The sequence below is a fragment of the Perna viridis genome, chromosome 7 (assembly GCF_037379345.1).
Source record: "Perna viridis isolate PV_CMFRI_1.1 ecotype Kerala chromosome 7, ASM3737934v1, whole genome shotgun sequence".
Taxonomy (NCBI): domain Eukaryota; kingdom Metazoa; phylum Mollusca; class Bivalvia; order Mytilida; family Mytilidae; genus Perna; species Perna viridis.
Genome location: NC_142451.1, coordinates 21935138 through 21962554, shown reverse-complemented (window position 1 = coordinate 21962554; position 27417 = coordinate 21935138). Strand labels below are relative to the sequence as shown.

At 32.3% G+C, this 27417-nt stretch overlaps 2 protein-coding genes across 2 annotated transcripts; one reads left to right on the top strand and one right to left on the bottom strand.

Annotated features, from left to right (window-relative positions):
- Positions 1–526: 526 nt before the first annotated feature.
- On the bottom strand, positions 527–13705 carry LOC148611792 (uncharacterized). The gene is made up of 11 exons (XM_088592684.1): positions 13441–13705; positions 9832–10034; positions 8769–9150; positions 8135–8463; positions 7452–7566; positions 7057–7166; positions 6390–6628; positions 4731–4960; positions 4231–4314; positions 3753–3874; positions 527–2364 (listed from the first exon to the last, which is right to left on the bottom strand). Exons 1-11 carry the CDS (start codon positions 13514–13516, stop codon positions 1378–1380), a joined length of 2877 nt encoding a protein of 958 aa, XP_088448810.1. The 5' UTR covers positions 13517–13705; the 3' UTR covers positions 527–1377.
- Positions 13706–13876: 171 nt separating this feature from the next.
- On the top strand, positions 13877–26851 carry LOC148611791 (poly(A) RNA polymerase, mitochondrial-like). The gene is made up of 10 exons (XM_088592683.1): positions 13877–14014; positions 16104–16227; positions 17474–17601; positions 19924–20129; positions 20401–20625; positions 22561–22776; positions 23849–24060; positions 24671–24894; positions 25929–26030; positions 26478–26851. Exons 1-10 carry the CDS (start codon positions 13894–13896, stop codon positions 26822–26824), a joined length of 1905 nt encoding a protein of 634 aa, XP_088448809.1. The 5' UTR covers positions 13877–13893; the 3' UTR covers positions 26825–26851.
- The last annotated feature ends 566 nt before the right edge of the window (positions 26852–27417 follow it).

Sequence of the window (27417 nt, the reverse complement as noted above, 5' to 3'; positions counted from 1 at the left end):
TTAAGTGGCATGTACAGAAAGGCGTATATCATCCTCAATTATTATAACATCCATCTCAAACTTGAATTAGAATAGGGGACGGACGAACGGACACCATGATCACAATAAATCTCCTGCTTTTCAAGCAAACTACCTCTACCTCTAATATGACATGCTATTGAATTATTTCCTTTTGATCTAGGATGTCAACCTGTTCTGTTTATAGTTCATTAATCACTACAGAAATTTCTTAGCACGCCAACGATGACTAGTAGTGTCTTGGCAGTGTGATTAAGTCCTTCCTCCAAAAATAATAAAAAGAAAAAAAATAAACCTGTCTTGACATACTCTTAGAAATAAATGAAAGAGGAAACATGTTTGAGTACTTAAGACTGACACAATGACTGCCTATTTAGTAATAATATATCTACAATGTTCATAATCACATTCATTATTTCAGAAGTTTCTAAGGACACCAACACAACTTTTTGACCATGGATTTCTTCAAAGAAAAGAATGATGTAAATCAACATTTAATCTTAGCAGCTTACATTGAACACTACTTTATTTCAAGCAAAAGTGACAGTACTATTTTTACAATATTTATGAAACTGTTGATCCATAAATCTCCTTTATTTTTTAAATAATAACATTCAGACATGACAATACATGAACAACTTGAAGGATTTTTCAGAAACATAGACTGAAGGTGATTAAATGTTGGTGAAATATTGAGAAGACAATCTGATTAAAATCAGCTGTTAGGATATTATACTAACAGCTGATTTTAATCAGATTGTTTGAGAAGACTACCAGGTTTCAAAACCGGCACAGAATTTTATACATGAATACATATGTACAAGCTCAAGAAGCAAAATTTAAAGATATTCACACATGTATATAAAATGAAAATAAAAGTTCAAATTCATGTCCTCTGGTGTAAAATATGCTGCTATTTTGCCAAATGTACATGCTTTGTTAAGTTATGTAAAAAAAAACATCTCTGATCTTTTTACATTCTTGTGTGCTCCTATTTGACATTAATGCTAAGATATGAATAAAAATGCCATGTGGCATGACAGAATGACTGAACATACCATGTGGCATGACTGAATGACTAAAAATACCATGTGGCATGATTGAATGACTAAAATAACATATGGCATGATAGAATGACTTCAAATAAATGATTAACTTGCTTAACTATATCAAAACAAACAAAAACAAACAAAATAAGAAACAACAAACTTCAATTTAACATAAGTTTTCATTGTTATTTCATCCATTTCAATAACCATGAGACTCTCTTGCACGTAACTACAAATGAAATACATTTCCCTCAAGTGCAATTCCTTCACTTAATTTTCTCTCTTGACTATTTGTTGACAAATGATGTCTTCATTTGTCAGTGCCTGGAACAAAGAACTTGTCGACCATCTTGAGAACAAATTTCTTTAGGTAATGATATACACAGTGATATTCACTCTGACCTGGAGGACCAGAGACATCAACTAAGATCTCGGCTCGGTTGTTCAAGATCATTGATTTCAAAATAATTCTCATTTCCATAATTGGTGACTTTCCATCATAATGGTTATCATAGTATAATCTCTCAGAGATTGTTTGTTCCAACTCAATACTCTCTCCGTATCCACGCTCCTTCAGTATATTACCAATCTTCTTTCTTTCAGCCCAAATTCTACACATAATGTAAGAATTCATGTCTATAAAGAACTGAGCATCACTATACAACTCTGCCTTCGGATCATATGTTTCCTGTTGATCAACATTCATGGCAGTGCCCTCACTCTCACACTCACCTTTGGCTCCACCCTCGTCTTCACCCTTACCGCCAATCTCACCTTCTCCGCCATCTTCCATGGCCTGCCTTGATCGTTTCATTCCTCTTTGTAGGCTCTTTTCCGACCTCTCAGCATGGTCATATTTTCTAGATTTTACAGCAATATCAGACACATTTGTAGCAATAACCTCACAGTCAAACATTAAAACTTTCTCTATAGCGTTGTATATAAAGCTAATCATTCTCTTGCTCCATGCTGTATAAAGGTCACCTTCAGACTCCAATGAACGCAGCATTTGTGGTGACAGGGAAGGAGCCTTCAGCTCCACAACAAACTGATACTCTCCAAGCTTCATTCCTGGAACACCAGACAAGGCTAGTGACTCATCAAAGCCTTCTGGAATCCTGTCATCCAAGACATCGATAAGGTTCTTGGTCTGGGCAAACTCAATGGCTTGCCACCTCTCTGCCTTGTAAGCTGCTATACTTAATTCTCGTATGAATAGGTCTCGGATTGTTTCGTTAATGTTCTGGGCAACATTGTGGTCAAGTACAAATGGGTCCTGGATGTTGATAGGACCAATCTGAAACATATCATAGAGGTTAAAGGAATGTTTACTGGTGTATATCCTCTGACCATCTAAAATTATTACAGCAAACTTTTACTATTGACTGATTTTCTGACACTAATCTTGTCTTAGGAAGTGAAGAATTGAATCATTGTAAGTAATTCAATATTAGTTCAGACAATAGAAAAAGCAAGCAAAATAGAACATAATAAATACTTTTAAGAAGAGTTATGCTTTTTTGAGGACCACTCTTCAAAATCTTTATAATTGGGTCATTTTAAGCACCAATTAAAATTTCTTATGTACAAAAGTGTTTTAGTAAGCAGCAAATAATAACATTTATGAATTACAAATTGAACAGGTTTTCTAAAACAGGTACATTCCATCTAAATATCTAAATAAAAATTCTGAAACAGCACTTTAACACAGCTTTAATTTCTCTACTATTGCTGGTGGAAAATAAAAGACATTTCTTAAATATAAATTTGTAGGAGTATTAAAATTTGTTTTTCTCTTTTATTGAAATACATATCATGAAAGCAAGAAGAATGTTTTTCTTTTTTTCATAAAAGACAATCAAGAAAAACAAATCACAAAAACAATAATATGGTCAATATTTTGCACCTGAAAATACAATGTGATATTTTTACAATTAACACTGATTGAATTAAAAATGTTATAAAGATTTTTCTTTAATCCTGAAGAAGAAGTTTTGTACCATAAAGAAAGCTGTAAGTTGACACAATTAAAAACATCTTAAGTTCAAAGAACCTTACATTAAAAATTACAATAAGCACTTTAGCAAATTTGTTTTCTCTCCAAAATACAAACAAATCCAGCAAAATAAGTGGCTTTTCATGAAACATATTTTCTATTGCAAACATTGCACATTATGAATGCTACAGAAAGCAACTCCACTCTCTCACAATAATCTACAGAACAGATGACGATAAACCACACTGAAATGCTATTGTTTTCATTTCATGTACTTTTCCCCGTATTACATATGTAACAAGTACACAGAGCTACACATGCCAGGTTCTAAAAATTAAATAGGGATTGTGTGCTCAATAATTTTGAAAACATCAAATGCCCGATTGTTGTGTTTGAAGCTAGCACACTTTTACTACATACACATCAGGGTCATAAAAATGCCAAAATAATAAAGTAAATTTCATTTGTGTACAATTTAGATATTTAATGCCAAAATCCTGCATTATGGAACCATGTGCAACTGTACACATTTGCATCATGTACTGCAAGACACTTTGGGGGAAAGGAAATTCATGTGTACAAAATGCATAGAAATAAAATAGCCACAGTAACCATTTCCTGGTATCTGCATATGTGTCATTGTACACATATGGCACATGTGCCCAAGGAAATTCTGTGGTTGCAGTTACCTTCATGGTGTTTTCAAGTGTAATCTTAGCAACTGGTAAAACAGTGCCAGTTCTGAGACTTAGAGCATTGGCCTTGAAATCAAATTGTGAGAAGAACTTGAAGAATCCAGCAAGCAGCTCCTCTGTAAAAACAAATGATTTAAGTACATATGTACATCATCCATAGTAAACCCATGCAATCAAATTAAGACGGCTTCAAAAACAACTGTTAACTTGTTTATCAAGTAATGGCTTACTACAAAGGATGTACACAAAGGGAGATAATTCTGAACATTAACTTGACAATTCCTTAATTTTAGCTTTGAATTGTTTATTGTATATTATGTATTTTAAAACATCTCATTTATCAAAAACAGCACATATATCAGGTATTTAAAAAATATTAAAAAAACACACACACACATTTGTTCTGTGTTTTATGATAATTTTACAAGCCTTTTGTGTATTTTAATGGAAAATTTCACTTTTCTATACTCACCACAAGTCTGAACATTGTGAGAAGGTGGAATAAAATTAGAAGACACAAATGAACAGTCCCATCCATTAACTACAGTCTTGGCATCTAAAATAATAAAATTGAATCTTAAATTTTATCCATAAGTGACAATAAATCAACTAATTCATCACTTAATTTGGAAACAAAGGGAAATGATACCTCAATCATACCTATGCTGATTATATATATATACAAAACTTTAAATCATTTCATTTTCCAAGGAGTACTGTAAACCCAGAAATTTTCACAGCATCTTTTTTCACACTTTCTGTGACCAATTTACTTTCCCACAGTTTTAAGTTTACGATCTTTACCCAAATTATAGTACATGTATCATGTTCTTTGAAAAAAAAAATCACAATATTTCAGGTATTACTGCGAAAATAGTGAAAATAAAACTGCTGAGAAAATTTCATGGTTTACATTACATCTTAAGGATTAAGAGATGGTATAAAACTGAAAGGCTCTGGTGCCAGACTTACTAGACAAATCAGAGAGTTGCTGGACTGTTGGTAACGTCCTAGGATTGGTATTCTGTAGATAGTATATAACCATTAGTGTCAAAGCATAATTAGACATTCTTGGCCCAGTCTTGATGTTACCAGCTAAATGTTTTAGTCTGCCCCAGTAACGGATGGCATACACAAGAGGCTTGATGCGAGGATCATATTGGCTGAATGCTTGTAGAAGTCTAGTGTTCTGTAAAGCAAGTCTGAAAAGAAATGTGAAGACATGTAAGCTAATTCCTCTTAACACCAATTTTATTGGGAAGGAGCATCAGTGAAATCCTACATACGTACATGTACATCCTCCGCCAAAACATGAATGGCTCAAAATCTTCCTGTTGGTAGTGACCTATTTTGGAGGTGATATATGCAGATAGGATGTGATTGTTTGAACTAAATGGTGTGTTAAAGGAAGTCTCATGTCCCGACAGTACAGGCATCAGCATTTTGTAACACTTTTACAACACACATTTATCTCAAAAGAAATTTTCATATTTTGGGCTATTAAACTGTTTTGTTGACTCTACCAAAGATTAAAAAGTTTGGTCCATATTTTTCTGTCATTCTATGATAGGATGCAACTTGTAACATTGCACTACCAAAAAAATGAATTAAATTTGCATACAAAAGCTCTGTCAATCATCAGCAAAGCCTGAAATCATGTTAAAATTCTATACTGTATTGACTATCTAGTATATACTGTCACTTGGATGACTCAAACACCAATCATTTCTGGAACACAACTTGTTAAAATACCAAACATTGCTCCTATATAATAAATTTAGGTAACCCTCAATTCTCGAATACACCAGAAAACTAAACACAGAGAGAAGCATTTATTTTATTGTAAATCTGGGTTTCACACACTTGAAAGATTAACAGTATGTCAAGATATAAGGTGAAGAGAAATGTTTTGAGAATGACAAGCCACTTTTAATGTATTAATAAAATTCCACATATAAAATGTCAGGTGTAAACAAAAATGAAACACATTGTTCAACAAATACTGTAAACCAATTTATTTTTATTGATTTATATTTTTGTGATTTATAAATTTCTTGATTAAGATTTTTGTGATTTACATTTTTGTTGATTTATATTCTCTGTGATTTATATTTTTATATTTTTATTGATTCAGATTTTTGTGATTTATATTTTTGTTTTTGCTTTTGTTACTTTATATGTATGATTTTAGTTACTTTATGTTCTTTGTTGTGTATGTCTGTTTTCCATGTCTGGTCTTTGTCCCTGGATTACATTCTTTTGATTACCGCTATAACCTTGGTTCCCTTGATTACTCTTTCACCAAAATGTAGTCTTTTTAAATAATTTAATTTCAGAAGAAACACGCTTTCTGATTGGAAACAAAATCTGCACACTTGAAAATAACCTGCTCCTCAGGTTAATATGTGTGCACACGTGACTGAGGTTATTTCTTCATAGACCGAAAAAATATAACAGTCATGCCATAATGGTAGTAAATCAGCAAAAATAAATTGCACGCAAAAATAAGTAAATTTACTGTAGAAAGATTAAGTGTAACTTCTACTTAATGTCTAAGTAAAAAAATATAAAAAGTCTGAATGAATATTGTTTTTGTTTCATACACATTTAACCATGATAATCAGTACCTACTTGTTATCAATAGACAGATCACATTTGATTCCAGATGACTCATGTTTGAATCGAACAATTGGACAGCGGTTGCTAGGGATGACTTGTGTATTGCTGCAGGCTGGAGCATGCTCAATCAAAATACGGGAAATCAGTTTGCCCTTGTCACCATTGGTCATGCCATCAACATCAGCTTGGGTGAGGGGACCTGAATGTTTCTTCAGAGAGTGAACATCCCTAGTGTATGGTAGGTCAACTTTCTGTAATTAAATACACAAATAGCATTGGTTACCATTAATAGAGCTACTTATTTACTTGTGCCCCATTTTACTGTGTCTTTGGCAGGATAACTCTGAATAAAAAAAGGACCAAAAAAATTAAAACTGGAGACATATCTCCCACCAATGGAGACAAAACCTTGTACCATTTTTGAAGATGAATCTAAGTGTTTTGAAATGTTTTTGAGTGAATGGAAGGACAGTCGAATATTGTAATATAATTGTCAAAAAAATATATGTATTTAAATGTGCAAAATGTAAGACAAACTCATCTTGAAATTTAAATGTAATGTTATGACCTATGACCTTAAATGTATTTTTTGAAGAATGAATACTCCATTGACCCAAAACAATTAGAGCAATTAAGGACACTTTTAGGTAAAAATGATAGTAAAGCTGTATGTACTTACACCACTACGGACTGATATCCCAATGGAGTCCAATGCAATGTACACATCCATGTCACAGCCTTTTAAACCAAAGCCATTAACCGATGAACCAAACTGATTCACAGTCACACCTGTCATAACAACACAGGTACATGTATACAACTTAGTAAGTCCTCCAATGCTGACATTAAAACAAACCCAGTCAACTAAAATCACACTGTTTTGTTAAAAAAAAAATGGCGCTACACATTTGTATGTAGATAATAATTCTTCAAATTTTCCTGCACAAATGGAAATAAAGTAATAACTTGTGCTTTTTGTATATTTGATGAACTTTTATCAAACAGATTCAAGGTAACAGCACAGCACTAATGAAGCACCATACCTATCCATAAAATCAGTTTATATACACATACCTGGAAAGAATGGAGTCAAAGCCTGCTCTAAAACTTTACAGATATAGTATCTTTGCTGCAACTCTTCAGGAGAAGCTTGAATTGTATCAACCAGTAGCTGCATCTGGGACTGAATCTAAAAATAGCATACAAAATATCAATTTGGCCTCTTTCTTAATAAGATTTACATGAAGCCTAAATAAACTAAAGTTTATTTTATGAGAGTGATCACGACAATCATGAAAATGCTGAATTTTTTAAGGTGCCTTAAAGGTCCACCGGGCCAGGTGTTGACTATATTTGTAAATATGTGAATATATTATGTTAAAAGCACATGTCACAATTTAATAAATAATTTACTTAAGTCGTAATTTACTTAACATAAATAAATTATTTATTATATAGTGACGTGTACTTTTAACATGATATATTAGATCCCCTGCTTTGACAAAAGCTATGAGAGGGAAATCTCCCATTATAGATTTTATAAAGGTTAACACCTACGTACAAATATACAATTGAATTTGTTTTGATAAGAATTAAGTAATTTACTTATATTTTAAGCCCAAATTTATAATAATCTGAGAGAAATTTCTGGCTAAATCTTCTGCTTTAATGCAGCATGTAGGCAGGAGATTGTTGAATTTTTCGTGAAATAGTGGGAGACTTAACACCTAAGCATGAAATGATCTAAGACTACTTACTGTAATGCATGTACTCTCTGAGAATTTCTTTTTTAGTTCTGGTACAGAGATAGGCAAGGGATCTTGTGGATCATCAGCTCCTCTACCCTTTCTGGCTTTTTTTCCCATACCAGGCAGTGATGGCATTCCCTTCATTCTCTTAAAACCACTTCCAGTGTTTAGGTCAAGTAATGGTTTAGGTGGTGGTCTGTCACCACCTGGAGGACCAAAGCTCATACCTGGGTAAACTCCAGGTGCTGAGCCCATTAAACCTCCACGACCACCAAGACCCCCACGACCAAATGGAGGTCCTCCCCTTCCAAATCCAGGTCTTGGTCCAAAACCAGGGCCTGGAGAGTACATTAAGTATTATTTAAAATTTAAGCAACATTAAGCATAGAGATTAAAAAAAAAAACATATGTCAATGATAGTCAATGACCTAGAGTAACATTTATGAGACACTCTTATTTATACATATATTGTATTATATCGTATATAAATTCCTGAAATAATAATAAATCAAAACAAATGACAACAATAGCAACACACCAATATAAAAAAATACAAAATGTTGGCATATACATCTGGTATTCTTTTTCTCCATTAGTTTTATCCTAAAGGACATGTATCACAACATTGTACAGAAATTCCTACCTCCACGACCACCAAATCCTCTGAAGTTGCCACTCTGATCAAAATCATCCATGTAGAACTGCTCCTCTCCAGGGGGACCACCAAATCCACCAGCGGGGCCACCAAAACCAGGGGGTCCTCTACCAAGAATTCCACTTTCAGGTGGTCCTCCAGGCCCGGCCCCCATATCACCCCCTCCCATTTGGTTCCAGGGCAACATTGCTTGTTCCTTTTGTTCTTTTTCTTTTTCCCAGGGGAAATAAGGTGTTAATTTAAGTTCTTTAAAACTTCTAGGCCTGACAGTCAAGCGACAACTGTTAAGTATGTGAGGCTCATAATCTACAGCATTTTTAGCAGTTTCTTTTTTCTGGAATTCTACGATGCAGTATCTTGGTGGTACTTGCTGAAAGGAAAGAAAATAGCTGGATTTAACCAAATTACTTTTTCCTGGGTTTCTGCTGCAGTGCACCATTTCCAATATTGCCATCTACTGTGAAAGTACTTAATTCGTAGATACCAATTTTAGAAGATTAGGGAAGAAACACAAGTTTGTGGATTCTTGAATTTATGGTTTTGAGATTTTCAGTACAAACATCAAAGGAAATCTCCTTTTCTTGGGAACCAAATTTCATGGTTTGGCCATCCCAAACTTCTGATTGGCTACAATACAACAATCAATCCCTCTGAAATCACAGGTACCAGTGTTTGATCTTTGGCAAAAAACTGTAGAAGATACTATGACAAGCCATGTATCCTTTAAGTTATCCAACAGACATACTGGTGTAAATTAATCTGCCACAGCTCTTGCCCACCAAGCATTAAAGTTAGAAAGCCATTAAAAACAAAAAGTACCCCTACATTCTAAAGTAAATTAATCTACCCGAGCTGTTTGCCCACCAAGCATAAAAGTTAGAAAGCCGTGAAAAACAAAAAATACCCCTATTTGATATACATTGGATAGAAGCAAAAGATGTAGATAGAAAACATTTAACAAGTAAGGGTAACAACAAAATTACTGATCAGAGAAAACTCAAAACTTTCTGCTACTTTTAGCTTATATATATACATGTATGCTTAAAGTTACCTTTTGCTTCTTGTCTGGGGCCTCAAATACAACTTTACTGACCATTCCAAAATTCCCAAAATACATAGCCATTTCGTTTTCCTCAGTTCTTGCAGGAAAACCTTTCACAAAAATGCTGCTTTCAGCAAGTCTCTTTTTTTCGAGATAGGCTTGAAGTCTTTCATTGTGTTTCTTTCCAGCCATATGCCTGTCATATTCTTCAGCTAAAAATAAAATTAATACATGCACACCAGAAACTGTTCCTGTTCATATCATTATCATTAGTGAATTGTACCTCCTACTAGTAGTTGTGGAATGTGAAAAAATAAGAAGAAATGTGCTGGAAACAATTCCGTTGTAATAATTTAGTTTATATCATTAACTGCATGTACTAAGATGTAAAGTCTAATCATTCATATGTAACATTATACATTGTACAACATGTACATGTAGCTTCCAGGATATGACTAATTTCGTAAACAACAGGCTCTAAAGAGCCTGAATCCAGCCTTTATTATTCCAACTTTAATTTGAAAACAAAACAAAAACCAAGCAATTATTGATCTAAACAGAAGCATTCTCATAAATTGTGTAATTAATCTAACGAGATAAAACAAGAGGCTCCCAGGAGCATGAATCACTCACATGATTAAATTATGCCTTTCAAGGGCAATAAATTTAAGAAGGAGTTATGCAACAATTTTGACTCAAGAAGACTTTGATAGGACTTATCATAAGCAATTAAAAGTGTCACAGGTGGCTGTGCATCGGCGAACATTGACACACACCTGTCAATTAATTTCCAATAAACAACTAGGATGTTTAGACACTAAGAAACAACGCAGACTATAATTTATAAGGGTTGACAATTTATTTTATAATTTATACCACATGCTAATTGTCACAACTGATGTTTTAGTGTGCTGATGGCTTGATTCAACAATCAAATGAGACAAATTAATTTTATGTCATGTTAAGTAATCATATTCTGCAATTCTCAAGCCCTTGGACTGCCCTGTTGTATTTTTAGGGGTCTCCAATGAATAAAGGAGATCAGAGACCCTGGAGCTAGGGTCCTCAAGAACCCTGCTGATTAATAATAATACCAATGTTCATACAGTAGGCAGAGATTAATGAGATTAACTTCACCAATTGTCCATACACAATTAACAACTGAAATAAACGATGTCACAAATGGGCGGGTGTAACACTCATATTCCATCCAGAAAAAAAATTCAATTGACTGACATAAGTCATATCATATTAATTGGTCCAAAGGTCCCTGAGTGTAATGTACTGTACTAATTCAATATTTTCTCTAATAAAAAAAAACCCACCTTAAACCAAAAATGGATCATTCTTTTCAGGAAACCATGATGAGGGGTGATGACATTCCAGTCGATTTAGGTTCCAAATGTTAACCCATCATATCCACTTAAATGAAAATTGCATTTGTATGCTCACCTACATGTACTGCTATTTTATCCATTTCAATGACTCTAATTATCATTAATGTGTGCAGTCAAGTGGACATGAATTTTAACTCAGCAGGTAAAAGCCAGGTATTGTCCAATTGAATATGAGCATACTGACCCTATCTAAACACTTGATCATCATTATTTAAGGTCAATGGAATAGTTGATACAACAAAAGAAATATTGTAATCAGGCAGGCTAAAAATATACAGCATGCCCCGACAAATTGAAAATACATGTACATTGTACTATTAGCCTAATAGGGCTCAGTAAGGGTCATACACGGCCATGCATATTGAGTTTTGTCTTGAAAAGTGACGCACCATTCTCAGACAAAGATTAAATTATTTAAATAGTGAATTATTTGTTAGTTGACACATCTCCCTATATAGTGCAGCAAACGGCTAAGGATTTTACGAACTTTGATGGGCCTAAAGAGTACATGTATACGGCTATATTATATGTCAGTGGAAAAAAATTAATGTAGTTTTTGAATATCATTCTTTTCAAACTGAAAAGCGGTAAAGTTTTCTGCTATTTTGCATTAATTAGAGGAGGGGTCAAAGATCAACCAACCCTCAATACACTTTGATAAGTAATTTAAGTGAAATCATTTATTGTAGGTATTGGAAAACAGGTAACATGTAATGATCACATGTTAAGAATTTCAAAAATGTAAAAAAAAAAAAACAAAAACATTATTACTGACAAAAGTTGATCACAGAACAAAATTGTCTCTAAAAATGGTTGCATTTTAGTGCATTTTCAAAGATTAAGAGAAAATAAGACACAGTAGAATATTACATTGTACATCTGAATATTCTGTACTGAATTACAAATAAATAAGCAAAAGTTCTTTATTTGATCTGCAACCAAGCTTTGTAAATGGAGTTTGAAGCTTTAAATTTTCACATATTTTAACTACTAATTACACTAAAATTGTTAAATATGAAATTGACTGATCTCTAACCCCTCCTCCAATTAATGCAAAATTGCAGATAACTTTACCCTTTTTAATTTTGATAGTGCGATATTCAAAAACTTAACTGATTTATCTTTCCATTGACATGATACAGCCGTTTACTCTCTAAACCCATTAAACTCGAAAACTAAAGCACTTTTTAATACCTGTAAGCAGCACTAATATGCCAATTTGTGAAGAGTTCTTCATATGTACCTATGATTTGGTTTTGGTTGTAAAAAAATCCATTGAGTAGCATAAGGCATCAACTTTAAATCATCACAACTTTTTCATTCTTTAAGATAATTGAAAAATGCTTTTGGTTCCTTACATTGCCAATAAAACTCATTTTATCCATGGAATTTTTTTTATAAAAAATATTCAGTAATTAGACTATATGAGCATACCATTTTAAAAATGAATTTATATGAAAAAAAGAGGTTGACATTTAAATATCATTTCAAATTCATTTTTCAAATAAAAGACTTATAAATTCCCATACAAAATATAAATTATTTTATCTAAACAAAACATTTCACAGAACCAAAATTTGATAAAAATAACAAAATTATATAAAGTTTTGAAAATTCTGATTTTAATCATGAAATTGTCAACTGTTTATTTGCCAAGCAATTTTACACAATGATATGCAAATTAGTAAATATGACATCACTAATGAGATTGGTGAACTCTCCTATTTGTCAACTGAGATATAATATGTCAATATTAGTGGTTCTCCTAATCCATTTTGGGATTCAGTGTTGGAGATATTTTTTGTTTGACCACCACCGATCGCTGAATCCCAAAAGGGATTATGGTTCTCCCTGATCTGACAAAGGGAGATAATTTGTATTGGACTCTTTGTATTGGCGTTTCTAGAAAAACAGAGGACGCTTACCCTACCGGTGCACCTGGTCCATGTTCCCAGTTTTTAGTGGAGTCCGACTTGTTCATTTACTTTTGTTACTTTGTATGTATGGTTTTGGTAACTATATGTTCTTTGTTGTGTGTGTCTGTTTTCCATGTCTGGTCTTTGTCCCTGCATTGCATTCTTTTGATTACCGCTATAACCTTGGTTCCCTTGAATGGCTTGATTACTCTTTGTAAACGTGCACTGTAATCTGATTCATTCATAAGCCCCCACCCACCAACTGCCGTTTTGGGAAAATAATGACGACTTGTTTAATACTGCACCTGAAGATATCGTTGAGGAACAAATATCGCAGATGACAAACATGCCTCCCCGATTTCTGCCACGGCCACCAGGCATCGCGTACTTTCGTTTTCACCTTGTATCACGATGAAAAAGAAATCGACAACACCAGATGTCAAGTTTATGTCTCGTTACGTCTGCTGAAACCTCCTGAAATTATGCTAGACCTGTTATACAGAGGGGCGTTGATAGTTGACAAAAGAGTAAACGAGATGCGTGCAACCGGCTATTCTTTTTACCGGAAGTAATAATTATAGGTAAATAATCTCCAGAAAAAAGAAAGAATTTGTTTTCATATATTAAATCAAGAATCTTTAATTAGATGAAATGATAAGTAATTTTCAGTAAATTGATGGTATAAAAATGATAATGGGCTAAAATTAAGGAACTTATTTATCAACATTCGGTATCGAGATTTGAGACTATTTTACAAGATGTCTGCGCCCATGAATTTAATTTCCCAAACTTGCAAAGATATTGTCTTTCGCCAACGTTTGAAGCGATGTTCATTCCTTTGTCACTTCGTGAGGAACAAAACAAAGTCTACACAACAAGGTATTTTTTTGGCTCTGCTTCAATGTCGTATCCAATTTTTTTGTTCATGTAATTTGTATTTATGATATTATATTGTGGCAGGACTGCCTACCTGCGTTGTAGTATATAGTGAGATGTAAATAGCCAGTTAATTGATTTGGCTAAAGGGTTAATTCTTTAGTCGAATCAGTTTGTCGCTGGCTAATTACCTAGCGGTTTAGAGTTCGATCCTCGATGGTGGAGTATAATTTTGTGAGTCAAATCATGCTCTCCCGTTAGGCGTTAGCCGTTACATTTTGCGCCCAACTAAAAAATGAACTAGTGTTAGAGTCAGTGGTACGAAGACTCTTAAGGTGGGGAAATGTTGCAGGATGGATTTTGCGCCCAACTAAAAAATGAGCTAGTGTTAGAGTCAGTGGTACGAAGACTCTTAAGGTGGGGAAATGTTGCAGGATGGCCTACCTGCGTTGTAGTAGATAGTGTGTTTTAAATAGCAATTTAATTGACTTGGCTAAAGGATTCATTCTTTAGCCGAATCTGTTTGTTGCTCTCTTGTCATTGAGTGGTCTAGGTTTCGATCCTCAGTGGCAGAGTATAATTTTGTGAGTCAAATCATGCTCTCCCATTACAATATGCTTACAAAAAAAGAAAGGCACAACCTAAAACCAAGCATGACACTTTAATATACATTTTTCTTACTTTAGTAAAATCCTTGAAAAAATGGACAACAGCTGAAAGGGGCGAGATAGGATAGGTTAATGGTTGTCCATTTAAAATAAAAATAAAATAGTGTAATCTAATGGATCTATATACTATAAAGAATTCTTTTTATTATTCCTTTGTTATGAATTGCATATTTTAATTTTAAAAGCTACTTTCACTATAAATTCACTTCCCTGACCCATTTCTGAAGGCCTGTCTGATACTTATTCAGGTTTGACTGAACGTCTATCAGAAGCCCTGCTTACATTTTTTTTATGATAATTGGTATTATTTAGTATTGTTTTGTAGTTTATGTACCAATGTGAATTAAATGGCAATACATTGATACTTGATGTCTGCTTTAATTCAAGCCTAAATAATTTTACGACATACAGCCATTAGAGTGGACATACATATATGAACATATATGTATACATGTACATGTAATCCCCTTTGGGATTCAGGGTCTAGAGCTGTTTTCTTATTCAGCTCCAGACACTGATTCCCATAAGGGATGAAATGAGCATGGTTTGAAATTGCTCTGACCCTGCAAACTTTCTTTTTTTTAAATTTGGATATATGTTATCATATACATGTATGCGAGGTTGGGGTTAAGAAAGATGTTCCATACAAAAAGTTTATATCACATGTTACATACAAATGCCTATTCTCCTTCTATTGGCCAGAATGGAAATATGAAAAGAGTTTTAATACCTTAAATGAATGAGAACATCTCAAAACATTTCTGTCAACTTTATTTGTGTTGGCAGTACCTGCAGAATTGTTGAAAAAATGCACAGGGAAAACAAGTTAAGATGCTAATTATTGAAAACAGAAAATTTAGGTCTAGCCATGATTTACATATTTCCCAAATGCACAGGCTTAATCTGTAGTCAGATGGAATATGGAAAATTGTTTTTGAATGAAGCTTATATTTCTCAAAAGGTAATAATTTAAAATATCTAAAATGATATAATTTGGATAGTGCAGTGGGAGTCTGTATCATACAATATTTTCAATAAAAACTATTGAAATTTTCACATAGATTTAGGATATAGTTACTCTTTGGAAAATAGGTAATTTACAGTTACTGGTACTGTACATCATAGTTTATGTGAAGGAGTTTATGTTCCATTATACCTACATAGCCATCTTATCTTTCTTTTTTTCCACAAATAAATGTCTTAATTCTTAATTGCAATGATAGAATGAGTCAGACACATGTAGAGGCCCTTAAGAAAAAGAAAACTATGACAAATAGAAAATAAAAGCTCTAACTTAAACTCTATTGTAATACCATTATGTTCCTCAAGTATTGTACACATTAATGAAAAATTTCTGCAGACTTGTTTCTTCTTCTTTGATTGTCCATTAACACACTTATATACTTCATGCATTTATTTTTCAGAATTCCAAAATGTGTCACATATTGCTAAAGTAAGCAAATTGTCCCCACAGACAACTTATCAACATTTATTGAAGCTTTTTGATGGTGCTTTTCATGTTAGAATAATCCCATCAAAGGGAAAGAGGTAAATTCTACAGAGAAGAAAATATATTTATTATAGAGATTGCAGTGTTTTATCGAATGTTCCCAGTGTAATAAATTTCAATAATTCACACTGAAATAAATTTGGTAATTTCACTCTCAGACTTTCTGCTGGCAAAATGGCACAACATAGATATCAATTCACCAATCACAGAATATAAATTCATGTTGAAAATATTAATAAATTATGAAGCAAATCTATATAGTAAATAGAATAATCAATTGGTTATTGTGAAGAACCACAATATGATCACTTGTGCCAAGAACGTTTGAGGATTTAACATGTGCACAAAACAAGTTCTGCACACTCATTAAATCTAGTTGTTCTTCGGCACTTGTGATAATATTTTGGTTATTCACTCTTTCCAATTAATTATCCTATTAATATCCACTGAAGGGCTACTAGAGTTTGACATGTGTGTCATTTTTTTTATGCTTTCAATTTGCCCATCCATTGAACCTAAAAAACCCTTTAACACTTTCAAGTTTTTGATAGAATGTTGTATTGATTGAAAGTAGCTCTTTTTTATGATTTTCGTTGTTTTCTGTTATTCAGAGTTATTGGCCTTTAATATACTAAGAAGGGGGACAAGCATGTCTGTGCTGTAGTGTAGCTGTTTTTTTGTGTTTGCGTTAAAAACAACAATTAATAGAAAAAAGTTCTACTTTGTTTCCAAGTTGTATTACAACACTTATGGAGTAAACCTGTTAATGAACTATGTATGTTTTCATCTTGGCAATCAAACTGTCTTGGTGTACAAGTGAGTTATATTTTTAGCAGCTTGAGGTAGATGTTTTGAAAGTAGTTGAAACTGATTTTCCCCTTTTAAGAAGCTTTTATATTTCTCAAACTTAAAGGGTTCAGTACTAAAAAGTAATCATATATTTGGCTTGCAGGAACAAAAATATGTGTTATATTTTTAATTTGAGTTATTTCCCTATAAATTTGTCATTAAATGCTTCATCATGTTTATTCATATATGTGCATGTAATTGTTACTGGTAATTGTAAATGCAGGGCCTAATCTAGAGGAAGAAATGGACAAAAACTTCTCCTTGTTTGTGCTCACTTCTCCCATTTGTCTTTGAGAGTGCGAAGTTTTTTGTAATAGATTACATGGATAAAAATGTCAATATTGCTATTTTTCAGTATTTACAAAAACTTCTCCTTGTCATCAATATCTAGATTAGGCCCTGTTAAAATGGTAAAGCCTTAAATCTTCATTGTAGATCTAAAGATGCATATGTTCAGTTTAATTCTGCCATAAAGTTATACCAAGCTATAGAGGAATGGAACATGAAACCTATAGATGGAAGTGTTGTCAGTATGGAAATTGTGAAACATTCTAAAAAATCAGGTAAAGTCAAAGAGGAATAGGGACATCTAATGACAAAACATCTCAATTGTAGAGGATATATAATTTTAGTCTTTGTGAGTATGCGTTACATCTATTTCACCTAATAGGCTTTAGAAGAAAAGTTTGTAATGTATGTATGCCTTTTTTGCCTCTAATATATTCAATACAGCTAGAAAACAACCTAACAGCTATTTAAATTTATCCTGAAGCATCTGTGACTTAGATATTTATTGACTGCTTGTATAAGGAAAAAGTGCAGATTCTGCATTTTTCCGTAGTGTATTTCAACTAAATTTGACATATCAATATCTTGTATATATATACAAGCCAAGCTTTACAAATACTTTGATTTTTATTTCTGGTATGAGGTATAAATACTTGGATAATGCAATAAAATCTCTGCATTTTTATACACCACCACACGAGGTGGTCAGAGTCTATGTGATACCCTCGAAGTTGTGTGTCTGTCTGTCCCTGATGGTTTCCATTTGATAACCTGTGAACAGATCAATGATTTTTTAAACTTTGCACAGTTGTTTAGTACAATAAAATACAGGTTAAGTTCAATTTTCAGCAAATCCAAAATGAAGTTTTCGACTTAAGCCATTTGGAACATTTTGCCACCCTCCTTTTTTAAGATTACGTGATGGGTATCTCTTAATGTTTGATTAATGACCATATTTCTCTTCATTTGTGATGCATACACATTTCGCCTAATTCTAAGACTGAGAAGTACTTTTAAAAAGCTTCGTTTTTAAAATGAGATACCAGGGACAGACTACACCATGGAATCACTCCACTGAAGGTAGATCATTTGGTGCTTATGTTTTCCAATTTTTATGTGACAGAATGTTGGATAGACATACCTGTAATTTGAATATTGACTTCTGGTTTTATTTTGATATTATTTTGTCTTAATATTTCAACATAGAGGTGCTTATGTGTAGTTGCTGGTAAAAAATTCTTGTCATCTTAGTGGAAAACTACTTCAGCTCACTTTCAGAATATTTTGAAGAACTTTATAAACATTTGAAAAGCACATTTATATTAAATCTTTTTTTTTACTCTGAAAAGATGAATCACTCAGGAACAGGCAAAAAAAACATCTTTTTTCTGTTACCCTAACCTACATACAATATTTTTTTGTGGTGGCTACCTAAGCATTTTAGAGCCACTTTTGCTCAAGGACCATAAAATATAAAAGACTGTATCATTTCCCCATTAACTAAATGTATAATATTTTGGTAAATAAAACAAATTTTCCAAATTACCTACATGTACTCTATTTTTGTTGCTGGCAGATGAAACAAGATTTTTTTTTGCCTCACCAAACGGTTTCAAGTACATGTTTTTATAGATGTATTATGGTATACAGTTTTTCATCCACAGGTTTTTTGCTTTTTTTTATTGTTGTAAGCTCCAATTTATTTCCTGGGGATCATACTGACTATAATGAGGTCATTCAATATTCTGAAATGTTTAAATGCCATAATATAATATCTATAATGTCTAGCTTAGTAATTTCTCCTATATCATACACCCACTCTTTGTGGTATCTTCGAAATCACCTTGTCAATCTATTATTCTGTATGTCCAAATTTTGTTGCAATTATCTCAGTTCTAAATAGAAGGATTAATTTCATATTTGGTGTGTGGCTTCATATAGATGGGGCATATGTTGGAATAAATTTTGGATGCTGTCTGCTATCAACTTCCTGTTTCATGGGACTAAGCCGTTTTTCACTTCATGGAATGTAGGGGCAAAAATCTCAGCTCCAAATGGATGGATTAATTTTAAATTTGGTATGTGGCTTCTTATAAATAAGATGTACAATGTAAGCAATTTTGGTTCTAGTCCAATATCAACTTCTTGCACCATTGGTGGTATGCCTAGCCTGACAAAGAGCAACTTTTTTTTGTGGTGTTCGGTCCTGAGAACCAATAATATGAAATTATTATTAAATGAATCCATTACAGTGTACAGTGAACTTGAGCCTTTCCCAAACGTGCTGTTTGACACCAACATTTCCATTTTTTTTGGAAACACTATCAAAATATATGCATTGAATACATATACATATTCTATACCTCAAATCTATTGAAAGGTATCAATCTAAAGAATTTGGCTGACTCAATTTTGTTTTCATTGATTGAAATAAATAAGGTAACCATATTTCAGTACATGTATGGTATATGAACTGAGAAATTCTTGTTTAAAATGAACATATCGTGTACAGTGAATGTATTTGTTGACATTCTGTTGATCTGTTTACCAGAACAAATTATTCCTGAAACCAAGAAAGTGTCTTTCCATTTTAATAGAAACTGTGGTAAAAAAGAAACAGACACATATAGATGATGTACGCTCCTTGACCCAGAGCCGATCTTTCAGCCAGACTCAAGAATTCAGAATGGAGGAAGCTGATAGAAGTGTCCTAATCAGAGTAAAGAGAAAGACAGATGCTGCTGCTGTTTTAGATCTGATTGAAAATGAAGGGTTGGCCATCAATAACAGCTTTCAAGATAAGGTAAATTTTTCAACAGTTGAATTAAATAAAAAACTTGAGAATTCACTTACTTCAAGTTTGACTGGTGTATTGTATGCTTTTTTGAAGCTGTTTATTTTTTATTGTTTTTATATTTTCTGTCATTCCATTATCATAACTTCTGAAATAATTGAAAAATGTTAGAGGGAAAAAGTTTTCCAAACATCATTTAAACAATCACTGAATGTTATACATAATACATGCTATACAATGAAATTGACATTTTAAGGTTTCATTTTGTTTTAACTTCCAGAATTTTTTGTTGATTGAATTTAAAGATAAACTGTCCATAGAGAAATTATTCAAATTAGTTGGACATTTTCGTGGGAATGAAATGTCAAAAATACCAGTACAGGTCGAAACAAGATATCTATACAAAGAGCCAGATCAACAAACAGAAGCAGATTTTGAGGATATTACAGACTACCCATCAGAACAAGAGAAATTCAATATTAATGCCTTGAAAGATTCTCATACAGTAAGTGTTGCAGATGTGGTTCAAATGGGTTGGACCCAAATGTATACTTTAAACATATTAAAGGGAAAGACCACCTTTGCATTAAGTTGGGCTCTTATGATAAATCATACCCAAGTAAACAAAAATAAATAACCTTTAATGCAAAATGCGCTTTTATAAAATGCTCAAGGCTATGCAAAGTTCGAAATCCTTGAAATTTAAGTGGATAGCCATCTTGCAGAACTCTCCTATCTGAAGGAAGATCATAGCCAGATTTGATTGATTTTTACCGATAGCTTACGATTGGCTCGTGACATCACTAAGTCGGTTTGGTACTGATACAAGTACTGCAAATAATATGTATGCAAAGAATATTCCGTAAATATTTCTATGATCATGTTTATCTAATCACCAAAACACGATGACTTGTCAAGCTTACGATTGCACGAATGATAAAAGAGAAATGTTCTAAAAGTTTTTTTTACCAGCAACACGAACATTCTTCGGAAGTAGCCATACAATTTTCCTTACAAATACTAGTCATCTGGCTGCAAATCCTGTTGTTTGTCAATGATGTCTGACATTTGCTTATACATGTTGTGCCTCAATCTCTTCTTCTATTTATTTTGGGTTGAAATTATAGGTAAAAGGTCCCAAATTTGCGATTTCTTCGGACATCGTAATCAATTACCTATTTACTTTCACTTTACAAACCGACTTCGTGACGTTACAGTTCAACCAGTCATGGTGGCGCCCATATGCGCAAGAAATTCAAATTTCCTAATTATAAATCTTGATTTATTAATTAAGAAAAGGAAATTAATTTGTTTCAATTTAATTTTCATGAATATTGAACAGATTACTTTCGATATTTATGACGTTCACAACAACATGGTCTTTCCCTTTAACTTTTGCTGTGTACTAATTTTCGCGGTTGTCTTAAAGGTGCAAAAATTACCCGCAAAAATAATTATACTCACTTTACCAAGTCTTTTGACCGTTTGAATCATGGTTTCCACAATTTTGAATAGAAACGTCATTTTATGTAAGGGTTGTATCATTCAATGCAAGCAAGTAAGAATTTATACTAAGTCTATTATAAAAATGTATACAGTAAAAGGAAGTGGGTTATAATTTCTTAATTCATGATTTTGTTAAAATATTTGTATCAATGTCCATAGAGTACCTGTTACATCAAAGAATAGAAATCAATACAGTGCAAGCATTTAATTCACAAGCAGAACATAATGTAAGAGTTTAACACACACTACAGGTAATTACCGATGAAAGGTTACCGTTAAATACACAGGCTGATAATTTTCAATAAAACATTAATCCGTAAACATGCAATTAAAGTGTCAAAAGATAATCTCTACAATAAGCTATGGCTTGGGCAATTAAGTGAGTTCTTTTTAGTTTCTAATAAGAATACCCTGCTAGATGAAAATGGTCAGAGGAAACTATGTGGACTTGTCAGTTTGTTAATGTCATGTTAAAAGCCATCATTAGTTGTATAGAAGTACGGTAAAATAACTTACCTAAAGAGAGAACACACACTGCTGCGACTATACAAAAACTTATTTCTTCAACCTTGAGGGCCACAAAAATAAATACCTGTGAACATGTTGACTTTTCAGAAACCACATAAATTAGCTGCCATGAAAATTAATATGTTTACCCTACTATTAAAAATTGGGAGGTGGAATATTTTTTTTTGCGTTAACAGAGACAATAAATTGACAATTTTCAATATTGTTGTATAAAACTATTGCCACTGATAGACAGTATGGATTGTTATGGTTTTTAATCATACATGTAGGTGTGTTAACATGCTTGCTACTCTCTTAAGTTAAATTTGTTAAAAAATAAAAACGATTTTTCAATTTACAAGTTCTTTCAATAAGTAAATATCTATCTCCATCATTAGGGAAAATGAAAAAATATCTTATCTATTAGCTTTCAGATGCTATCATGAAGTGTTTTAATGAAAATAAAATGACAGAATTAGATACCAGACTTCGGTATTTTACTGCTTCAACCCTTCAAGAGATGTTAAAAAACATGTTTCCACATTGTAAGGCACATTTATTTGGTTCTTGTGTGAATGGATTTGGGAATAAAAATGGTGACTTAGACATTATGTTTGATCTGAAACAAGAACAAGGAGATAATGTAAGTATAATTAAGAAATAACCTACAAATATTACAGTCCTGAAAGGTAATATCAAAGATTTGCGACAAGGAGAACAATTACCTGACGTTATTAACGTAACTACGTTACCATTGTTTATGCAGCGTTATTGTAACGTAATGTTGTCTTGTGTACACTCTTCAGTTTAAAAATACAAGTTGAATAGAACACATGTCTTAGCAAAGTACTAGCCATATCACAACTCCATAGATAACTAACTGGTTAATCATTGGCTGATTCTTTATATTAAAATGTAACTTGATATATAGTGAGGGGTTAAATATTTGGATAATTAAATATATAAAGGTCAAGCCCAAAGTTAAATGGCATTCAAATTTATGACTGCTTTTACTTGTTTCAATTTTTTAAGAACAGGAACCCTAAATTTATTACCTATAGAACACCATTCTTACAACAATTTTGGTGACTTATGATATATCTTTTAATCAATGAAATAAGGTACATTTTTTTGTCAGTTCTAATTCCAATACTTTAATAATCAATGATCAAAAACTGATAGGTGAGCGATAACTGATCGCAATTATAATTGCATAAATTAGTTTAGGCACTGTAACAGGTCTTGTATATACTTTTCAAATGTGCTCCATGAATATTGCAGCTTTACATATAATCCACATATAAGCTTTTCTTAGGCAATGAACAGAATCAAAATTTGAACCATTTTCAAAAGCAATTAGAATTTGGATGGGATGTTTTTTTTAAAAAAAATATATAAAAAATTCAGAATTTTAGTGGGGGGACAATGTGAAAAATGTGGCATTGTCCCCTCTTATTCCAATCACTGCATTGTGTCTTTAGTCTGTAAAAAAATGCACTGATTTTTGATTAATGTGTACTGCTAAAAATTATGAAATGAAACTCTGCACAGATGTTAAATACCAAAAAAATACAAGTAAAGTTTAGTTTTCAGCAGATTCCAAAATGTAGTTTTCAACTAAGACCATTTTGAACATTTTGCTGGTTCCTTTTTCACCTTAACGATGCAGGGTATATCACTTGATTTTCCATCAATGCCCTGTCTTTTATTTGCAGGGACACAAGAAACAACTTAAGTTTTTGACAAATCAGCGATTTAACAATGACCGACATTGTAAACAACAGCTGCTAGATGTTATAGGAAGTATGGTTTGGATATTTATTCCCAGTAGTATGCAGGTTGCAAAAATACTAAATGCGAGGGTACCAATCGTCAAATTTAAACATACAGCCACATGTATGGAGTGTGATATCAGTTTAAATGATTTGTAAGTCAATAACAGTCAAAGTTGTTTTTAATGACTTTCCAAGATTGTTGCATACATTTTTGTAAGATTTGTGATCTTTATTATAAAGAATGTACATGTATAGTTAATAATTTTAGATTGCTTGATCTCTTTAATGCTGTACAGTCTTTTAATTATAGATTTTTTAGGATGTAAGTTCCTTGCAAATATTTTCCTTGCTACCAAATTCTGGTAATAGGCAAAAAAAAACCCCAAAAAAACAGACTTGTTTCCTGTTACTAGCACAAAAAAAAAGGTAGGAAGGTAATTATTTTATTGTTCCAGAACTTTTTACATTGAGTAAGTTTAGATTTTAAATGTGCTTGAGCCAAAATGGCCATAAAATGTTTAGGTTAGGCACAAAATATAGAGTAGGTAGAGTAGCAGGAAACAGACATATTATTTTTTATTGCCTTAGCTAGCAAAGCTAAAGTGCATATGCAGCATATAGGGATGTCTCTCTCAACTTTAGTTGCATAATCTGTGGGAAAATCAATCAAAGTTTTTATTCAATATTTATGAAGTTGTTTTGTATCTTAAAAATTAAAAGAAAACTGTCTTTTAACCATACAATATATTATTATTATTTTAGAAGTAGTATAAAAATGGCAGAACTGATGTTTACATGGGGTGAACTATGTCCCCAATTACGACCTCTTGCAGCAGTGTTAAAGGTGTGGGCTCATCAGAGAGGGTTAATAAAAGATCAACAGCCTGGACCATGGTTATCTAACTTCATGATGATTATGATGACAGTATTTTATCTCCAAAACAAACAATTACTTCCCACATTTAAACAGATGCATTTAGAAGCAGGTTTGTTAACTTCAAAATGAAATAATTTTAAGTCTCAGTACAAATCATACCCAGATTTGTTCACGAGTCTTTCCTAACAAACCTTTTCATAGAGTTACTTAGATTATATTTAGAAGTTAATGCCTGCATATACATGTATATATACATAGGAGAGAACTGTTTTATGTTTGGACAAATCATTCATTGATTGTATAGACATGAATTTAGTTTAGTGGTGATGAATTAGGTACTGGTAGAGAAGCCAGAAAGCTGTTTTTTGAATTACATGTAATCAAATGGAGACTGACAATGACAAATCATAACATTGTAGTTTCCTGCATTTTTATACAACCGTCAAAGATGTCAATAACAAGTCTTGAAAATAATTTCTGTAAATGCCTAAAAAGTTCAAAGTGTCAAAAAATCAATACACTAAAATTTATGTTATCCAATGATATTTGTTTTGATAACAAATTTGCTTCATTAGACATGTTATTGCAGTTTTTGTCATTTTAAAGACAAAACGTTATTTCTGTCATTGTGATATTTAAAAGAATTAAAAGAATCTTTTATAATATGTAAAAGAATAGCATAATTTATGTAAGCTATTCCAACACGTCTACTCATTGTAATATATTTTGAGTTTACGGTAGTAATATGTAGTTGATTTTTTTTCAAAAAAGGGAAAGTTACTTTTATAACATATTCCATCCTTTGCATCTTCTCTTTGCTACAATATCATATATTTCATAACTTTTTTGTTCTAGTCCCTTATTAGCAAAAAAGGTACCAGTAGGACCTAAGTTTTGCACTCACTATGAAGGTCTATGTTACTTTTTCCATCACGAACATTTTCTGGACCTTTTCTCGAAAAGCTTGCAGATTTTTAAGATAATATTTGGTTGCAGGCAGGTGCAAACAGTGCTTGCGTAAAATATATTTTTGCATTTATTTTAATCTAAGAAGTGTTCATTCAATGTAGAATTGTACTTTACCATTTTGTATGTCAAGTTCTGTTAGGAAATATTTTTACATGGGTAATCTAATATTTTCAGATGAAATGGATAATTTTGTTCAAGATGGAATAAACTATTCATTTAGTTCCGATATAGATAAGCTAAAGAAATATGTAATGAACAAAGAGACACTTGATGTTGGTAAGTCATGAAAATTATTATACACAAAAATTCTCACCAATATTTGCAAATTCATAGTTAATTTCATAATTTTCAGACTTTTTTTCTGATAATGATGGCAGAAGAGAGACAGATTTTGTTTACTAATTACTTTGTTGTTAACTCGAAAGAAAATGTGTTTTCCTGGAGATTATTGTGATAGTGAAAATATTTAAATTTGACAAAGGTACTGAATTTAAGTGTTAATTCAAAGAAACATTTGAGTACCGATAGTTTAAATACATATTTATGGTTTTAGATTGTGAAAAAGCTCAATATTTAACACTTCAGGTGAGCTTTATCACTTTTTCTGTCAACTGAATCACTGTTTGTGAAATAGTCCTAGACACTTGTCATACATAATTATATAGTCATTCTTTTCATTTAATGTATACAATAAATTTATGTACTAATATATGTTTATTTCAGGTTCATTGTTAAAAGGATTCTTTGAATTTTACTCAGATTTTGACTTTGAGAAAAACTGTATATCTGTGATTGAAGGAGTACCTGTTGAGAAGACTACTTTCCATGCTCTCTGTATACAGAACCCTCTAGAGATTGGACATAATGTTAGTCAAAATGTTAATGTCAGAAACGTTCAGAAATTATTCCAGGAGATGTTATTGGGACAAAAAATTCTCAGACAGGAATCACTAACCCTTTATAATATGTTGAGTAATCAGTCAATAGCTAAAGCTACAAACTTTGAAATTTCTAGTTTGTTTACAAATGGTGTTGTAGTAGCAGTTGGAGATGAGATTGTTTCAAAGTAGTGATGGTTCAATAAAATCTAAAACACATTTTATTTTAATTAAATGCCATAATTGTTACATGTGGAATTAAAGACCCTTTTTTATACCTGCACACTAAAAAGTTTCATGTCCGTCTGTCTGTCTCAAGACAGTTTCCAAATGATAATATGAGAAAGGATCTACATATATTTTATGAAATTTTTGGCAGTTATTAAGTACCATAAAGTGCTAGTTATGTTCAGTTTTCAGCATAATTCACAATGTAGTTTTTGAGTTGGGGTATCACTTCATATTCCATTAATGCCCTGTTGTTTTTTTAAACAGCATGTATTGGTACATGTATGTTGTGACGTTTAAATCTGTGAAATCTCTTATAAAATCTTTTCATGGTTTTCGCTATCTCTAGTGTCATGGAAAATTCATCATAATTTTGAAAAGCATTTGTCGTCATGGAATTTAAGTGTATGAATCTCTTTAGTATTATTTTCTGAATACATGTAGATTTGTGATGAATCTCATACATGTAGTGTATAATGACTTTGTGTCAAAGCATTTTATATTCTTTCGGTATTAAGAGAAATAACTGATTCTTTGATTAAATACCCATGAATTTA